Source organism: Pimephales promelas, chromosome 4, assembly GCF_988280905.1.
Source record: "Pimephales promelas chromosome 4, fPimPro1.hap1.1, whole genome shotgun sequence".
Classification (NCBI taxonomy): Eukaryota; Metazoa; Chordata; class Actinopteri; order Cypriniformes; family Leuciscidae; genus Pimephales; species Pimephales promelas.
In genome coordinates this window covers 4,797,898-4,814,811 of record NC_142772.1, presented here as the reverse complement: position 1 = coordinate 4,814,811, position 16,914 = coordinate 4,797,898, and the positions used below count along the sequence as shown (strand labels likewise).

The window sequence follows — 16,914 nt, the reverse complement described above, 5'->3', positions numbered from 1 at the left end:
TTTTTTTTTTATTCAGTAATGAATGGAGTGATGAGTAATGACTGGAGTAATTCAGGAATTAATTGCATTTTAAAATATTCAAGCAAAAAAAAAAGCTAACAGTTAAAAGCTATATTTTAAGTCTTTTTTGGGAAATATGTAAAAATCTTTACTTTTCAAAAAAAAAATTGACCAGTAGTCTGGTCAAGGTTGACCTAGCTTGTATACCATGATGGTAACACTCAACGAAAAGAAAGAAACGTACATACCTGTTGTGGTGAACAGTTTACAGTCTTGCAATTTAGTACCATCACACCAAAACACCTACAAGTGAATCTCTCCCAGTCCCAGCCGATTGTGTATTATGTGTATCGAATGGTGGAATCAAACATGCACAAATTGAAGTCACAAGCAGCGAAATACTGTTTGATACTGCATAATGTGTACTATTTCTATAATTTTAAAATTGAAGGCAGTGCTCCATTATAAACACAGCCAATGCATCAAGGAAATGGCAGTTGGTTATTGCTTCTTGTTCAGTATCACATGAATGATGTACAAATCAGTACGCATGAATACTACAAAAGAGCAAGTAGTCACATCGAATGCATGTTGAGTTACACAAACATCACACAACTTCATAGATCCAGAACTTTATTAAACTTATGTTGCATTTCAATATGGTGATGCTGAAATCACAGTCAGTTAATCGATCGCAAAGAATGAATTGAAGCGTTAATCGATCGCAAAGTATGAACTGAAGCGAAACAGGCGGGAGGTGATTTAGCTTGAACAAGCCCTCTGAGCTGTGAACCTCTCCCACACACATAGAAGTGCATTATCTAGTACAATAATAGCGAAGCATTCAGATTCAGTGACAGGCAGGTTTCTAACAGGCCGACTATGTGAAAATTAATCACTGATGGCAAGCTAATGTCATATCGCTCTCCTCCCCTCTTCTCCTCCAAAGCAGTGGGAAAACACAAGTACGAAAATCATAAAGATGACAGATTCAGAATGACGCATCAGCATTTAAGCATTACGAGATTATACAAAAAAACAATGGCAAATATTGAGATGTAAAAAAATGAATAGAAAAAAATGCTTTTAATATGAAGGCTCAAAACTACTCGTAACACTCTGGCGAGATCTTTTCGTTCTGTAACACTGTAATGCCTGAAAACCACGACTTTTACAACTGACACTAGTGAATGTAGTGCAGAGGAAAGACCGTTGCATTTTCAATCCAATTAAGGCTTAAAAAAAAATACATTCCTATTGGGACGATTGGGAGGAGAAGGGCAAGGGTGCCGGTTAAATTTGGAAGTAAATAATTTGGAATGCTGCCATCCTTCGTATTCTTCTGTTGTTGTTGTTCTGGAGATGAAAAATGTCCTGGTTTTCTTCTGGTTTCCTTGGATCACCGAATAGCTATTAGCCCAACATCTATCAGTTTCTGAATTTTCTGAGCAATGACAGGGTTCTTTAGATGACTGGATGGACAGAAGAAATTGCAGAAGAAACAGAATTTAACATTTTTGTAAAAAATCCCATTTAAATTATATTTGTGCAAATTTAAGAACATTTTTGTACCATTACGATTTTTTTGCGTATGAAATTCTCGTGACAATTAAGTTTTCCCCCTAATTCTCAGAGTACTTCGGTAAATAATTCCAAATTATGGTTGTTTGGCATTGTTACAGTTCTACATTTAAAGGAGTAGTTCACTTTAAAAAAAAACTTTTGCTGATAATTTACTCACCCCCATGTCATCCAAGATATCCATGTCATTCTTTCTTCAGTCGAAAAGAAATTAAGGTTTTTGATGAAAACATTCCAGGATTTTCTCCATATAATGGACTTCAATGGGAACCAAATGGTTCAAGGTCCAAAAGACGGAATTCATTCATACTATCCGTATTCATACTATATAACATACTTTTTTAACGGTCTCGAAGTACATTCTTATTTAAATGTAGTACCTACTCACATAGTACACGATTTCGGACGCAGCGTTTCACTGCAAACTGTTCAAAGGGCTTTAAATGATTTCAGGCGATGAATAAGGGTCTTATCAAGTGAAACGATCACTCACTTAATAAATAACAAAGTTTAAGTTTTATAAGCTCAAATGCTCGCCTTGCTCTGTTCTGTGATGAACAGGAGTCACGAACGCACATCAAAATGAACGAATCTTTTAAAGAGTCAACTTGTTCATTTCGTTCGTTGAATGAACCAAATGACACGAAAAATTATTAATTCATTTTGATGAACAGGTTCGAAGAGAGGAGAGTCATGAACACACATCACAGAAAAGAGCAAGGCGACCATTTGAGCTTATAAAATATATATATATTTTTTTAATGAGTGATCGTTTCGCTTGATAAGACCGTTATTCATTGTCTGGAATCGTTTAAAGCCCTTTGAAGCTGCACTGAATCTGTCTTTTGGACCTTGAACCGTTTGGTCCCCATTGAAATGCATTATATGGAGGAAAATCCTGGAATGTTTTCATCAAAAACCTTAATTTCTTTTCAACTGAAGAAAGATTGACATGGATATCTTGGATGACATGGGGGTGAGTAAATAATCAGCAAAAGTTTTTTTAAAAGTGAAATCCTTTTTTAAATTTACAGCCTCCTCTTAAAAAAAAATCTAAATCAGTAACAAGCAAAGTTTCCTAGATTCAGGGAAATAAAATATGTGCTTACTCGCTGAGGGCCTGTGGGTCTTTCTGCATCTGCTCTAAGATCATGCGCATGGCAGGATCACTCATGATCTGCTGCACCTCTGGGTCGGACATGGCCCTCCGCTTCACATCCTCTGGACTGTCGTTACGTGTTGCGTGGCTCATCATACAGCGTTGCAGACCCTCTGTGGCCTCCTGTAGTGACGGAGAAATAGAGAAATGTGATGTTAGCAGTGTACCAGCACAATACTCCTAAAAATCTCAGGGATGCATTAGTTTTGCCATACCTTCGAGTTGGAATCGAGATCTAGAGCTTTCTGGTACACGTCCATTGCTTTAGAGAAGTCCTTCATAGCCTCTAGTGCTGCTCCCTTGCGTGTGTAACCCTTAACTAAAGTGAAAGTGGACAGTGTAAGGTTTTTGCAGAAAGCAATAACTTAGTCACAGGGAAGTTTAGCAAACAAAATGCATAGCACTTACTGAAGCTAGGGTCCAGTTTGATGCACTCCTCACAGTCCTAATAAACAGACCAAGAGTCAAAAAAAAAAACCATATCTCATCTAGAAAACTAAACATAAAATTTCTTCTTTTTTTCCCTCTTTTTTTAATTGTGGTTTACTCAACAAATTGTGTCTCAGTTTCTTAAGGTTATATATATATATATATATATATATACTGTATATATATATATATATATCTGCTAATGCTGTTAACTATATAGGGAGCCCTTACTTCCACATTACTATATTGTTTTAGGTTAGCCTAAATTCAGTTGCTATTTATGATTTAACTAGAAATTTTTATTGAAATATAACAATAAATATATATATATATATATATATATATATATATAAATAAATGTATATATATATATATATATATAGTGATATGTACCATGTGTGGTCTATCGCGGTTTTTCTGTTCAGTTTAAATAGTTACACTGTATGAGATTCAACCAGGCGCTCAGGTGAGGTATATCCGTGATAGGTGCTCTTAGGGTAGGGAAAGGATCCAAGGAAACAACATGCAGATCCCAGACACTCAATACATGGATAATGAGAAGGCGAAGGTTAAAAAGCCTTTATTGAATATGGCTTATTTCATTATAAAAAGTTACGACACGTTTCGAGTTACACTGTAGATCCGCATTCCAACTAGCTCAAGCTACAGTCAAAGGTGTTTTCTAAGAGACAAAACATGTAATATTATTGATATTATATGTGTGGTGCTACTAAACCTGAGGTGTGATTGTACCTTAAGGGCCAGCTGGAACTCCAGTAGTTTGGTGTAGCAGGCAGCTCTGTTGCTGAACAGTTTTGCATCATAAGGGTTTCTCTTGATGGCCTCGGAGTAATGTTTCATGGCCAAAGGATAGTCACCTTCAAAAAAATACACATAAACAGAACAATTCGAATCGCAATCTTAAAAATTCCTATAAATATCTTATTTTTAAAATCCGAATCCCTGTGTGAGGTTGCAGCAATGAGGATTGGGTTCATATACACACACCTTTCTGGAAGGCATCATTGCCCTTGTTTTTCTCTTCCAGAGCCAAATCTGTATTGATGTAGGCCTGCTTCTCCAGATCCTTCAAAAACTTCTCAGCCTGCAAGATTTCATCACTTTAATTTGGAGGTGAATTATGACCAGGACACCACAGTCTTATAGCAAAGATATTTTAGGATATCTGGATTTTTCCAACAAATCTCAATGACCTGTTGGCATTTCTTGAGGACGTCAGGTGTGCGATGCTCCGTCAGACTCTTGTTAAAGAACTGGACCGCCTCTTTGTACTTCTCCTGCTTAAAATAGGAGTTCCCAATCCTGGCATACGCCCTGCAAAAGGACAGAAAGAGATGTACATACTGTAAAACAACTAAAGGTGAAAGTTTAAATTTGACGTGTAAAATGTTAACATTTCTAATGGAAATCTAAAAAAACTACTGCATTAGACCATTAATTTCACAATTAAATTAAAGGAGAACTCCGGCGCAAAATGAACCTTTGGTCTAATAAAACATCGGTACTCTCTGAGATTTGTTTTCATGATAATCGTATGTAAAGAGTTTTATCTCTAGAAACTGTTTAGTGTATAACGCTAGTATATGGGGGCATACAATAAGTAAAAAGAAATCACTAATTAATACCACTAACAAGGCTCAAAATAGCCCCACACTAACACATGGTGTTATGCCTGTAACACGATGGCTCCTGCCTGTATACACAAAGTGGACTGTCTTTATAAAGTATCTTCTTATTAAACGGTCTGTACACTTACAAAGTTCTCAATGCTTCGTTTTGCATGTGGGGACCCTCATTATGTTACTGTGTTAGTGTGGGGCTATTTTGAGCCTTGTTAGTGGTATTAACTAGCGATTTTAATTTTCATTACTCTATGCCCTATATACTAGCGTTATATGCTTAACAGTTTTTAGAGATTAAACTCTTTACATTTGATTATCATGAAAACAAATCTCAGATAACGATTGATTAGGTGCCAATGTGTTATTAGACCAAAGGTTCGTTTTGTGCCGGAGCTCTCCTTTAACATTTATTTTTCAGTTTTGTTATAGTACAGAAAACTAACTTACTTGGCAATCTGTCTGTAGTCTTCTCGGTTCTCTCTGCCCACGTCAATGGCCTTCTCACAAACCTCTCTGCACTTCTCAAAATCCCCCTTTTCAAAATGTACAGCTGAGAGAGTGGAAACAGATCATTTGAATCAGAAGCAGTTGTGTGATTTAGAAGAGTAGTTAAGGTGGCTTCATCCCATTTAAAGGGATACTCCACTTTTTTTGGAAATAGGCTCATTTTACAACTCCCTCAGAGTTAAACAGTTGGGTTTTACCAATTTTTGAATCCATTCAGACGATTTTCTGATATTTAGAAGAATATCAGTAACCAGACAGTTTCTGGTCTCATTGACTTCCATAGTATATTTTTTTTCCCTACTATGGAAGTCAATAAGACCAGATACTGTCTGGTTACTGATATTCTTGCATTTGAAAATGATGAAACTCAAATGTTTAACTCTGGGGGAGTTGTAAAACGAGCCTATTTCCCCCAAAAAAGTGGAGTATCCCTTTAAGACTTAAAAATAAACTCACCACCAAACCATTAATTTGCACACTTGAACCAAAGTGAAGTAGCTAACTAACACAATAATGAGCATTTACAAAAAATATGCATTCTTGTTTTGGTGCTATGCATCTCACTGTTGATTTTAAGTGGTTAAATGGTTATACGGAGAAATATAAAGATTATATTACAGATGCCAGATCTTCTAATCATTATAACTGATCTCTGGCTAATTTGGTTCTTCAAATTAATTTGCAGATTTGATTAAAATATTCATTTACTTTGTCTGAGATTACTGTGTGTTCATTGGAAAGGGCAGATATACCGATAACCCGAAAACACGACGATCGGCTGATGGCAAGACAGCAATGTAAACACACCGATAAACTTGAATTTGAAAAAAACTTGGACCGTTTTAAGGAAACAGCCAAGCGACCAAAACATAACATATCAATAAAATGTACTGTTGGTTACACGATTCTCGCATATTTACATTATTTCACAAAAGTACAGAGAATTTACAGATTTAACTACATTTAAATTTAGTTTCAGTTCACTGAAAAAAATAATATGGTTTATCTAATCAATAAAATTGTGGCAACATATTACAAGCAATATTATTAATTAAATTGTACAAATTAGAATGTTAATTTGAATAACTATTACTCTATTCTAATTTGTTCAATTTAATAAATAATATTGCTTGTAATCTGTTGCCACAATTTTATTGATTAGATAAAGCATATTCATTTTTACAGTGTTGCAGGGTTGTTTGTTCCACCAAAGATTTTTTTTATTACTATTACAAAAAAAAAAAAAAAAAAAGATTTACTTGATCAAAGCTAGCTTGCTATTGCTAGACTCTCCTTAACGGCACACCGTAGCTTTAACCGCTTCACCACATATCTAATATGCAGAATTCTTACCTGCTTGGTTTGAAAGATAGGTCATGTTGGTGGGATCGTGCTTTAGAGCTTCTTCATAGTGCTTCAGTGCAGTATCAAACTCTTTCTTCTTATATGCAGTGTTTCCCAGCTCCTTCTCCTTCAAAGCCTGCTCAGAGTTAAGGTCAGACACACGCATTAAGCGTCATTCAGTCAGAGCCCGACATGTACAGTGATGCTACACCAAACCATGTGCTTCGGCAAAGCGTACCATTCTCTTGTTCTCTGGCAGGTCTTCCTCTTTAGGAGGGGGCGGAGCTGTCTCTTTGGGTTTAGGAGGAGGGGGCGGAGTCGGTTCGTCATCTTCATCCATGCCAGACAGATCCAGCCCCAGCAGCACTGAGAGAGTGGTCATCACACGAGGGTCCTGCAGTTTACTACAGTAAAAAAAACAACTAGATTACAACTAATTCTTAGAATTGCTAGAAAAGGCATACTTCTCACACTCATTGGCAAACACACGCATGTAAAATGTATGACGATTTACTATATACCCAGATAACCTAATATTTGCCAAAATGTGCAGTAAACGGGGTCAGCGTGTGGGATATTGTATCCAATAATGCAATATATGGTCAACCACTATACAAGAGACCTTTGTTTTGTGATAATGACCAGATAATGCAGGGGTCACAGCCACACCACAAGATATTCGGGCAAATTTCTCTCCTTCCAACAATCCTAAATAAAGTCCTGATTATCTTGATGGTTCTACAGATTATCTTATCAGACGTTCCTGTGGTGTGAGGTGTGTCAAGAGTAAGTGAGCCTGCTCGGAAGACCTTCGGAGCCGCCCCGATCTCGAATCGTAAGTATTCAACATGTTGAATATTTGCGATCAGAAATCCTGATGTGGGGGGAACCCCGAGGACAAAGGCTACCCAATCAGAAAGCGAGCTGTGTGTGTGAAATGGATATGGACATCAGAGATGGAGGACCAGCTAGTCGATTTGATTTGTGTCGAACAGCAATCAAAGCAATTTCTTCCTGCCTACCATGCGAAATGTTTATTCTGAAGTCTCGAGAGATTTGCGAGATTTTCACAGTCGGGACTCTGATTGAAAATCTGTTCACGTGTGGCGTGCTGTCTCCTTCGCATCTCGGCACACCACACACTCCTGGAGCAAAACTGTTAAATCTAGGATTATTTGTCCTCATGTTTGTGGTCACTCACATTATGAGATTTTAAATATGTTTTGGTGTGGCCCCAGTATAACTGGACATTTTGCCAAGACAGACGCAGAGAAAGCGAGCGGCGGAAAGGTACAGAGAGCACCTACGTGCCAAGCTCTGAGGGCTTGTTTCTGAGCTGCTCCAGCAACTCCCTGTAGCTGGGGTCCGACAGCAGCGCTCGGGTTCGAGAGTCACCCTCCAGCTTTTCATACAAGTTGGGAATGGAAAATGGGTTCATCATCTTCCTCTCTGAAAAGTACATGACAACATTAGTCATCACAGTAAATAGGAGGATTTATCTATCGGTTTCATGCCATGATCCACCACACACTACAAATAACCATTTAAAAAAAAAAATTTATTAAAAAAAAAAAAAACACCTAGTGGAAATGAGCTGAAAACCTACTAGGCTTTTTGTTTTTTACCCAAACAAGCTTAAAGTACACCAGTTTCAAAGATATGTGCTTTAAGGGTTATTCACACAGAGAGTGAATATTTTGACTTGAACAAGACATAAAAAAAATAAAAAAAAATCAGTTGGCAGGGCTGTGAATCTTTGGGTAGGTAGCGAAATGATTTGATTCATCGATTCGATTTGATTCAAGAACAATTTGTTTCAAAGTGATTTACCTTAAAATTCAATGCAATTCTGGATTTTTTTTATATGCATTCATAGGATTATTTATTATATAATTTTATTTTATATTATTTACTCACCCCCATGTCACCCAAGATGTCAATGTGTTTCTTTCTTCAGTCGAACAGAAATTACGGTTTTTGATGAAAACATTCCAGGATTTTTCCTGGATATAATGGACTTCAATGGGAACCAAACGATTCAAGGTCCAAAAGACAGTTTCAGTGCAGCTTCAAAGGGCTTTAAACGACACCAGACGATGAATAAGGGTCTTATCAAGCGAAACGATCGCTCATTTTATAAATAAATAACAAAGTTTAAGTTTTATAAGCTCAAATGGTCTCCTTGCTCTGTTCTGTGATGCGCGTTCGTGACTCTTCTGTTCGAACTCGAATCTTTTTCCTGAGTCAATTTGTTCGTTTTGTTTGTTGAATGAACCAAATGACTCGGAAAAAGATTAGTTCATTTTCAGTTTGCACTGAAACTGTCTTTTGGACCTTGAACCTTTTGGCTCCAATTGAAGTCCATTATATTCAGAAAAATGCTGGAATGTTTATCAAAAACCTTAATTTCTTTTTCGACTGAAGAAAGAATGACATGGAAATCTTGGCAGACATGGGGGTGAGTAAATTATCAGCAAAAGTATTTTGAAAAGTGAACTACTCCTTTAAACGTGCTGCCCTAGGTACCTGTACTGCAGAACATGAGGGAACGTCAAGGTAAATGTTCAAATAAATGTTGGGCAGCCGGCAAACTATTTTCAATGCAGGAAAAACCCTGGCTTTGTGGTAGTTCTTCCAAAACTATGGCAAACGAATAAAAACATTCTTTACCTGCTAACCGTGCTTCCATGTTCTGAAGTCCCTCCTTGAGTTGCTGATTGGACGGCTCTTGACGTAACCCCTCCTGATAGGTCGCTTTGGCATCCTCTAGTCGCCCAAGAAACTCCAAAGCAGCAGCTTTTCTCGAGTAACCCTAAAAAAAAAAAAAAGATAACACAACATATGGAAAAGAAGTAATGGCTCTGGAAGAAAGAGAGAGCTAGGCTGTCACGATTCCTCGATTAAAAAAAAATCCTCGATAGCAATTTAGTCGTGTCGAGTAACCGGCAAAATAACGGAAGTGGAGCGTTCTACGGACGAGAATCCAAGAACCGCATTATTACACCGTTTTCTAAGGCTATGCGTTATGTTTAAAACCATTTACAATCATAATATAGCATAGTGCTATTGTGAAATCACAAAGGCTGAGATTAAGTGAAATAAATATATGCAGTTTTTTCTCCAAAATTGATTTACATGCGTGCCATGCAGATTCGTTCACAGTAAATGCTGCTCCACTTAGTCTCTGAATGTGTTTTTTGTTTAGATTTCCAATAACGTAAGGCTGTTGTTCACTTGAATCTATTTTTTTATTACCACAATTTGTTAATCTGATTACTCGATTAATCGGTAGAATACTCGATTAATAAAATAATCGATAGCTGCAGCCCTAAAAATGTTAATCAGGGAAAAAGATTAAAAAAAATAAATAAATAAATCAACAACTCACCTTGCCCCAGTCCGGCTTGATCTTGATTGTTTGGCAGGCATCTTTCAGGGCATTGTCATAATCGCCCTTCTTGGCATAGGCGGCAGAGCGGTTGCTAAAGAGGACATGATTAGAAGGGTCTAACGCCAAGGCCTCTGTGTAACACTTAACCGCCTCCTCAACATTTCCCGCGCTCAGCGCTTTGTTACCTTGATCTTTCAGTTGTGATACCTAAAGACAAGGACAGAGAAAAAAGTATTTTTTTTAAACGCCAGGATAAGAACAGCAGCAACATTTAGCATTTAATTTTACATTTACAAATAATTTTAATTCATTTTACACGCTCAGAAAAGCGCAACGTTTTATTTTGTGTTACAGTCCTAGGTCAACTCGTGTAACTGTATTTAAATAGGGAAAACGGGTATGTGTTTGGTCGTTTCTCTGCTTGGCCCATATTGAATGAACTGGGATAGTTAAGTGCGATTAAAGTGTCTTGTGCGCCAGAACGATTGAGACGACAGAGGTATGCATCAACTCGTCTTAGTTAAGGGAATAACAGTTTAATATGAAAAAAAACGGTGGAGTATCGCTTTAAGAGAGCATTGTGAATAAATTACTTTTACGTTTTAAGTTCAATGTAAAAAAAACATAATCAATCATCAATGTCACTTGTTTTATTTTGTATCAGTATTTCTGTACTAATCCTTGTTCACTTCAAGTACAGTTTCTGAATGTTATTTACATAAAATACTGTAGTACAATTGAACATATAATACTTTAGAGCAATGGAAAAAGTTTTACTAATAAATATTTGAGGTAAAAGGATCAAAGACAAACTAAAAACACTTCTGGGGTAATTCATTGAACAAATGACAAACATGTTATGCCACTATTACTTTACAGAGAGCTCACGACCTTCTAGCTATGCTCTGTCTTAGAGTCAGCATGAAACAGAAGTTTTGTATTCACTATTATAATGTTTAGACCTTGTGTAGCCCCGCCCCTTTTCAGCACTGTCTTTGGGGTTTGTATTTTCCGAGCATGAAGGTAAGATTTTACATATTTATGAATGAACCGGCTCGTTTTAAAATCTTCCAAGTCTACTGACATTTGTCATGACATCAGCTTCAAACATTACACTGTTCATGATAACTTTTGCAAACTCTTCAATAGGTAAATCCACTTCACAAGCTAATTACTTTTCCGACAGCAATGCCATAGAAATATATAGAGCTACCACAAAAACTTAAGATAACTGCATTCTTGTTTCTCTGGTGCATAAAGTCTGTATATGAGTGAAATTGGTGGGACTTGATTTTGTCAATCGGGAATTGATTTGATTGTGGCAATTTGCCAACTTTTAAAACAAATGGTGTAACCAAATAAAGCAAACCGTGAACTGTGTGAGATGACGCATGTTCAGGAGTGCAAAATCTGTTCTTTCAAGCATCAGTAACAGCTGACGTCCCAGAGTTACAATTACATTCAGGCCAATCTCCCACTTTGCAACACTTCTCTCTTTTTAGCTTAAATTATGTAATAAAGACCAATACGAATTACATAATACCAAGTGAATGAAAAAAGACCCTGTGTATAAACATGACTATTTTTTAATTAAAGTGATAGTTCACCCAAAAATGAAAATTGTCATCAGATTCACCCTCAAGTTGTTACATACCTGTTACTTTTTGTTCTGCTGAACACAAAATATAGTTTAAAGAATGTTAATAACCAGATAGTTACCATTGACTTCAATAGTAACATATTTATTTTTCTGTTTTACCAACATTCTTCAAAATATCTTCTTTTGTGTTCAGCAGAAGAAATAATTCATACAGGTTTGGAACAACTTGAGGGTGAGTAAATGATGACAGAATTTTCATCTTGAGGTGAACTATAACGTTACTTATAAACACAATAAAATCAACTCGTTGTAATAAATGTTAAGAAATAATTATATTTGAAATGTCCTATTACTCTAACTTCGCAATGCTCTACATAATTCTAACTTTGATTGGAATGTCATGTAATAGAATTTAAAAGAAAAGATCAGAAACGCAATTAGTTTAGTCGAAGCACGAGTAACGTTATCTGAATGAAATGACGGTCCGCCCTTCACACACACAAACAGAAGTCTCTAGATGTGACATGAGCTTATGCTAACTTGCTAACTGATGGAGAAGATGGACCAAATGAATAAACCTGCATAAACAGAACCGATATGTATTTATAAATGATCGACTTCTTTAAGATAACCATTGCAGAAGAATCGTTCGCACAGGTCGCAGGTTAAAGCACAGCGTGACATATCCAGTTGCTAACGCGTTGTTAGCTAACTAGCCATTACTATCATTGATGCGGTGTATATTGAGCTACACTGAGTACGTCTTTAAAATAAGCAAAACACTTGTACAAATGTTAACAGTTTATTTTGCACAAAGATTTAAAAAGTCACCATATTCTTCATAATATATAATACAGCCTGTTCAATATAAGTTACTTACTTTCTCCATAGTGGGCATGAGGTTCCAGAATCTACCAAGACACTAGAGTCGCTCCGCCTCTCTGCCTATTATCAATGTAGCCGGGAGATGGGTTGCCAGGTGTTGTAGTGAACCCCATCAGTTTTTTAGGTTTTTATGTAACGTCATGACGCAGATATAACTGAAAGTAAATTACATTATACAAACTATTCGCAGGCATACATTCTTACTTGTTGTGATTTGTGAATCAATTCAATTTTTGTATCACATAAAAGATGACATTTGTAATTATGAAGCAAAATCAGTCTCTAGAAAATTCTGGCACAAATATACGAATCGAGGCTGAATGCTTGGCAACCGAATAAAAGAGACGTTTGAGAAGTAGAAATTGAGAGTGTTACTTTTCTAACCGCTGTAGCAGCGCTGCTGTCTGTGATTGGATTAACGGTTGATTATTGAACAATCGAGCACTGAGGTTGATGAGAAAAGCAACGCTGAATGTTCCCGAGCTGTTCTAGAATTCTCTTCGTTTCTATATCCTCCTGAGACCCAGAAAAAGTTTTTTTTTTTCATTTAGTATTTTTTCCACGTGTTTTTCATACATTGTTAAGAGCATTAGAAACAAATAGAGAAACAAAAATGTTTTGTTTTTAAATGTTTTATTCTATGTTATGTCCTCTAAAGGGGCCGTATTTATAAAGCCGCTCAAAGTAAGATTTTTGTCTCAAGTGTGTTAATATACTAAGATTGACGCAATTTTACTCTTATTCCTGAACTGAAGAATAAATGTGATTCATAAAGGTTCAAGTGTTCAGAGGTCTCAGCTCCTAAATTATTTAACCCTCAGGTGCTCTTCGTTTCGGAGTCACACTTGTTATCTTCCCGGTCAAAAGTGACCGGACACCTAAAAATGAAACTTTCTCCATCCCAGTAAAACCAATGCAATTTGTTTTTGTTCTATAATATTTATTCTTTTTAATTTAGTATTTTGAGACAATTTAATTGAATTTATCAATATTTATGCAATATTTATGGTTTATTTTTGCCAAGGAAAAAAATAATATATATATATATTCTTTTTTTCAAAAAAATATTAATTCAGTATTTTAGTTTAATATCTAGGCCTTCAGAAAAAAAAAATGAAGAAAATTAGCACCATCTGGTTACAGTATAGAGAAAAAGCGTAGAATCATGGTGTAACCACTAGATAGCATGTAGAGGCATTTGAATTCCCCAGCTGTTTATGAACACGTTTTTGTTGTTGGTGGTGGTGGTGGTGGTGGTGGTGGATTTGAATATATAGTTGAAACAATCTCAAAAACTATTTCTTATAAAAAAAAATTGACAAAAAACAAAAATTCACAATTTTCTTTTTTTTTTTTACAATCTCCCATTCATTTCCTATGGGGGTCATTTTTTTCCTATGGGGGTCATTTTACAAACATATCTATTGGAGTTAAGTAAATGTATATGATGGATATTATGGTATATTGACAGACAGTTAAATAAACAATTCAGGCTTGATCGTAAAGGTATTCTTTGTATAACTGACCTTGTAAGAAATGTAATAACTTTTAACTTGTAATTAATTCTACAAATTAGTGCCCTGACTGCAGTAATGAAAAGTAATAATGACATTTTTGGCAAGTGGAAAAATGTGGTGATGACTTGAGCCCATCAGTCCACACTAAGCAGGGTCTGAAATAGTATTGTGGCACTAACCTCACCAAACATAGTAGTGGCCCAAAGTGATGAAAGTGCAAAGGTTTTTGTTTTGTTTTTAATGACCTTACAAGTTCATCCAAATGTGAGGATATATATATATATGAATTTTTATTAATTAAATATGTAATTGTGGATTAATTCCCTGATAACTCATTTTTTAACTAATAGTGTGAATTAATATGTTAATTACCAGAATGAGCCAAAGCCTTTGTATTTCAACTTCCAGATAATATGACAGATACACTAATAAGCATTAATACATGATAAATTCCTTCATTTTTAGTGCAAATTCATGTGCAAATTACTACAATTACTAAATGACTAGTTAATAATGATGTGCCCCAACAAGTAAAGTCATAACATAATGATACCTTTGCAAATCATTAGCTAATGATTAATTAAAGCAGACAACTGGAAGTTGAAGTGCATAGCTTTGACTAATTATATAATTGTGGTAATTAACACATTCATTTACACTATACAATCAGTAAATACAATATGTTATTAAGGAATTAATACACAATGACACATTGAATTAATAGCAATTCATGCTTTACTTAATCTATTAATCATATAGACTCTTTATTAGTTGCTGATGCAGTAATCGTTATGTATTTAATGGTTTAGTTCTTCATTAGTTATACATTAACTCAGTATTATCTTTGCATTAGTCAACCATGAATTAATGCATATTAGTGCACCCGTATTGTAAAGTGTTACCAGTAATTTACATACAAATTTAGATCCGTTAAATTCGAATTGGAAAAGCAAGATTGCCCTTTTATTAACTCATAGTCAAACTAGTTCTTGCTACTATGTAACAATGGCAGAATTTCTTTCTTTCTTTCATCTTTCTTTCTTTCTTTCTTTCTTTCTTTCTTTCTTTCTTTCTTTCTTTCTTTCTTTCACACTCATCATCACCACTTCTTTTCATAAATGGACAATTATCATTTCGTAAAGCCTAATATCTGCAGGTCCATGTAACTGTAGTTACAAGTATCTTACAGCAGATGGCAATCACAGCATTTATAAATAATTATAATATCATAATAATAATAATAATAATAATAATGCAAGTCTGGATTTTCCCCAGTTCCCCTATTTATGAGGTTGTATCTGTGTGTGTGCCACATAGTACCGTATTTAATTATTCAACTTATATTTAATTATATAATTGTCATGTGTATACACACACAAATTGCTTAAGCCAGGACACAAACAACATAATGACATGCTACTGCATAACATAGTACTAGTGTTTTATTATTATTATTATTATTTATTTATTTTTACATTTTGTCATTTGTAAACACAATGATATATGAATATAGCAATCATGGCATCGTTGCACCATTGTTTTATACATTGTAATAACATGAATGGAAATTCAAGTGCCATTGTGTGTTTTTTTATCTTAATGTTTTCTTAATTCTTGTTTGTTCCTACACTGTAACAATAGATGAAATCTTGGGATTGCATTTTGACATGAACCTTGTGTTATTTTTAAAAAATATATATATTTTTTTTATATATATATATTTATAATATACACAACACATTATAAACCTGATTTGGTTATTTAACATCTCCAAATCAAATGCTATTTTGAAATGCATTCAAAGCCATAATTATTCAATCAGTGTATGTTTTTTAGATTTCAAGAGTCGCTTGGCAGGAAATCCAGCTTTCACCATATCAGAGTTATAAATGCTGACATGGGGATGTTTGCCAAGTGAAGTGTCACAAGTAAATCTGCCATTTAGTCTTGGCCTAGTGGTTAGCAAATGTGCTTTGACAGTGAGCTGAGAGGAGAACCCACCTCAAACTCTCGTTATCCTTATTTTACAACACAGAAATATGCTTCAGATTCATCAGCTGCTGTAAATAACCAGAATAAACAAAAAAAAAAGTTGCACTGCAGTGTGTTCATAATAACTTGATATCATCAAGCAGCATAACAGACAGTTTGTCTATTTATCATCCACCAGGCAACATTTTTGCTCGCCTTCCCTCAACAAGTGCGGTATCATTCACGGCTTCAGCCTCAAACACTGCAGGACGAGTCACGCATTGAAGTTTAATACCTAGAATAGGGGCTGTCTTAGCAAACACCACTAAAAACCTGCCACTCAGATGTTTCCATTCACAGTCCTTACCGCACCGCTTTTCTCTCTAAAGATTCTGTCCGCAGAAACGTCTCTCTCAGTGTGTGTGTGTGTGTGTCCTGTGCACATTGAAGTGATTGGGAGTGACAGGCTGAGGAGAGAAGAGACTGTTAACAGCAGAGGAGCTGTGAAATCAGAGCTGGGAGGTAAACCCACTGCACCAGGATCATCAAAACTACACAAACCTGCTCCAGTGTAGTCATGCTTAAAGTCTTTGTGGAAATATGCCAGAAGGATTAGGGTCATTTTTTTACATGATGCTTGCTAAGACTCGTAATTAGCGTAAAGGTGCAGTCACATTAAAGTCCATTGTCTATGTCAATACTAGAGCTGTATGAAGCACAGCGTACTTTGTGTGTGTGTGTGTGTGTGTCAGAAATTCAGACTGAAATGACTAGATTTTAATGGTAAATATGATCGTACATGAAGGTCCTTAAATCATGCTACTTTTTCAGAAAGTGCTTCTTCTTAGCCTTTAAAGGAGTAGTTTACTTTAAAAAAAAAAAAAAGC

At 35.6% G+C, this 16,914-nt stretch overlaps 1 protein-coding gene across 1 annotated transcript; it reads right to left on the bottom strand.

Moving 5' to 3' along the window:
* Positions 1–616: 616 nt before the first annotated feature.
* On the bottom strand, positions 617–12,845 carry stip1 (stress-induced phosphoprotein 1). Its single transcript, XM_039662277.2, has 14 exons — positions 12,535–12,845; positions 10,052–10,261; positions 9,334–9,475; positions 7,971–8,112; positions 6,902–7,067; positions 6,673–6,799; positions 5,260–5,362; positions 4,384–4,504; positions 4,178–4,274; positions 3,923–4,047; positions 3,149–3,185; positions 2,956–3,059; positions 2,691–2,863; positions 617–1,472 (listed from the first exon to the last, which is right to left on the bottom strand). Exons 1-14 carry the CDS (start codon positions 12,550–12,552, stop codon positions 1,400–1,402), a joined length of 1,638 nt encoding a protein of 545 aa, XP_039518211.1. The 5' UTR covers positions 12,553–12,845; the 3' UTR covers positions 617–1,399.
* Positions 12,846–16,914: the final 4,069 nt, after the last annotated feature.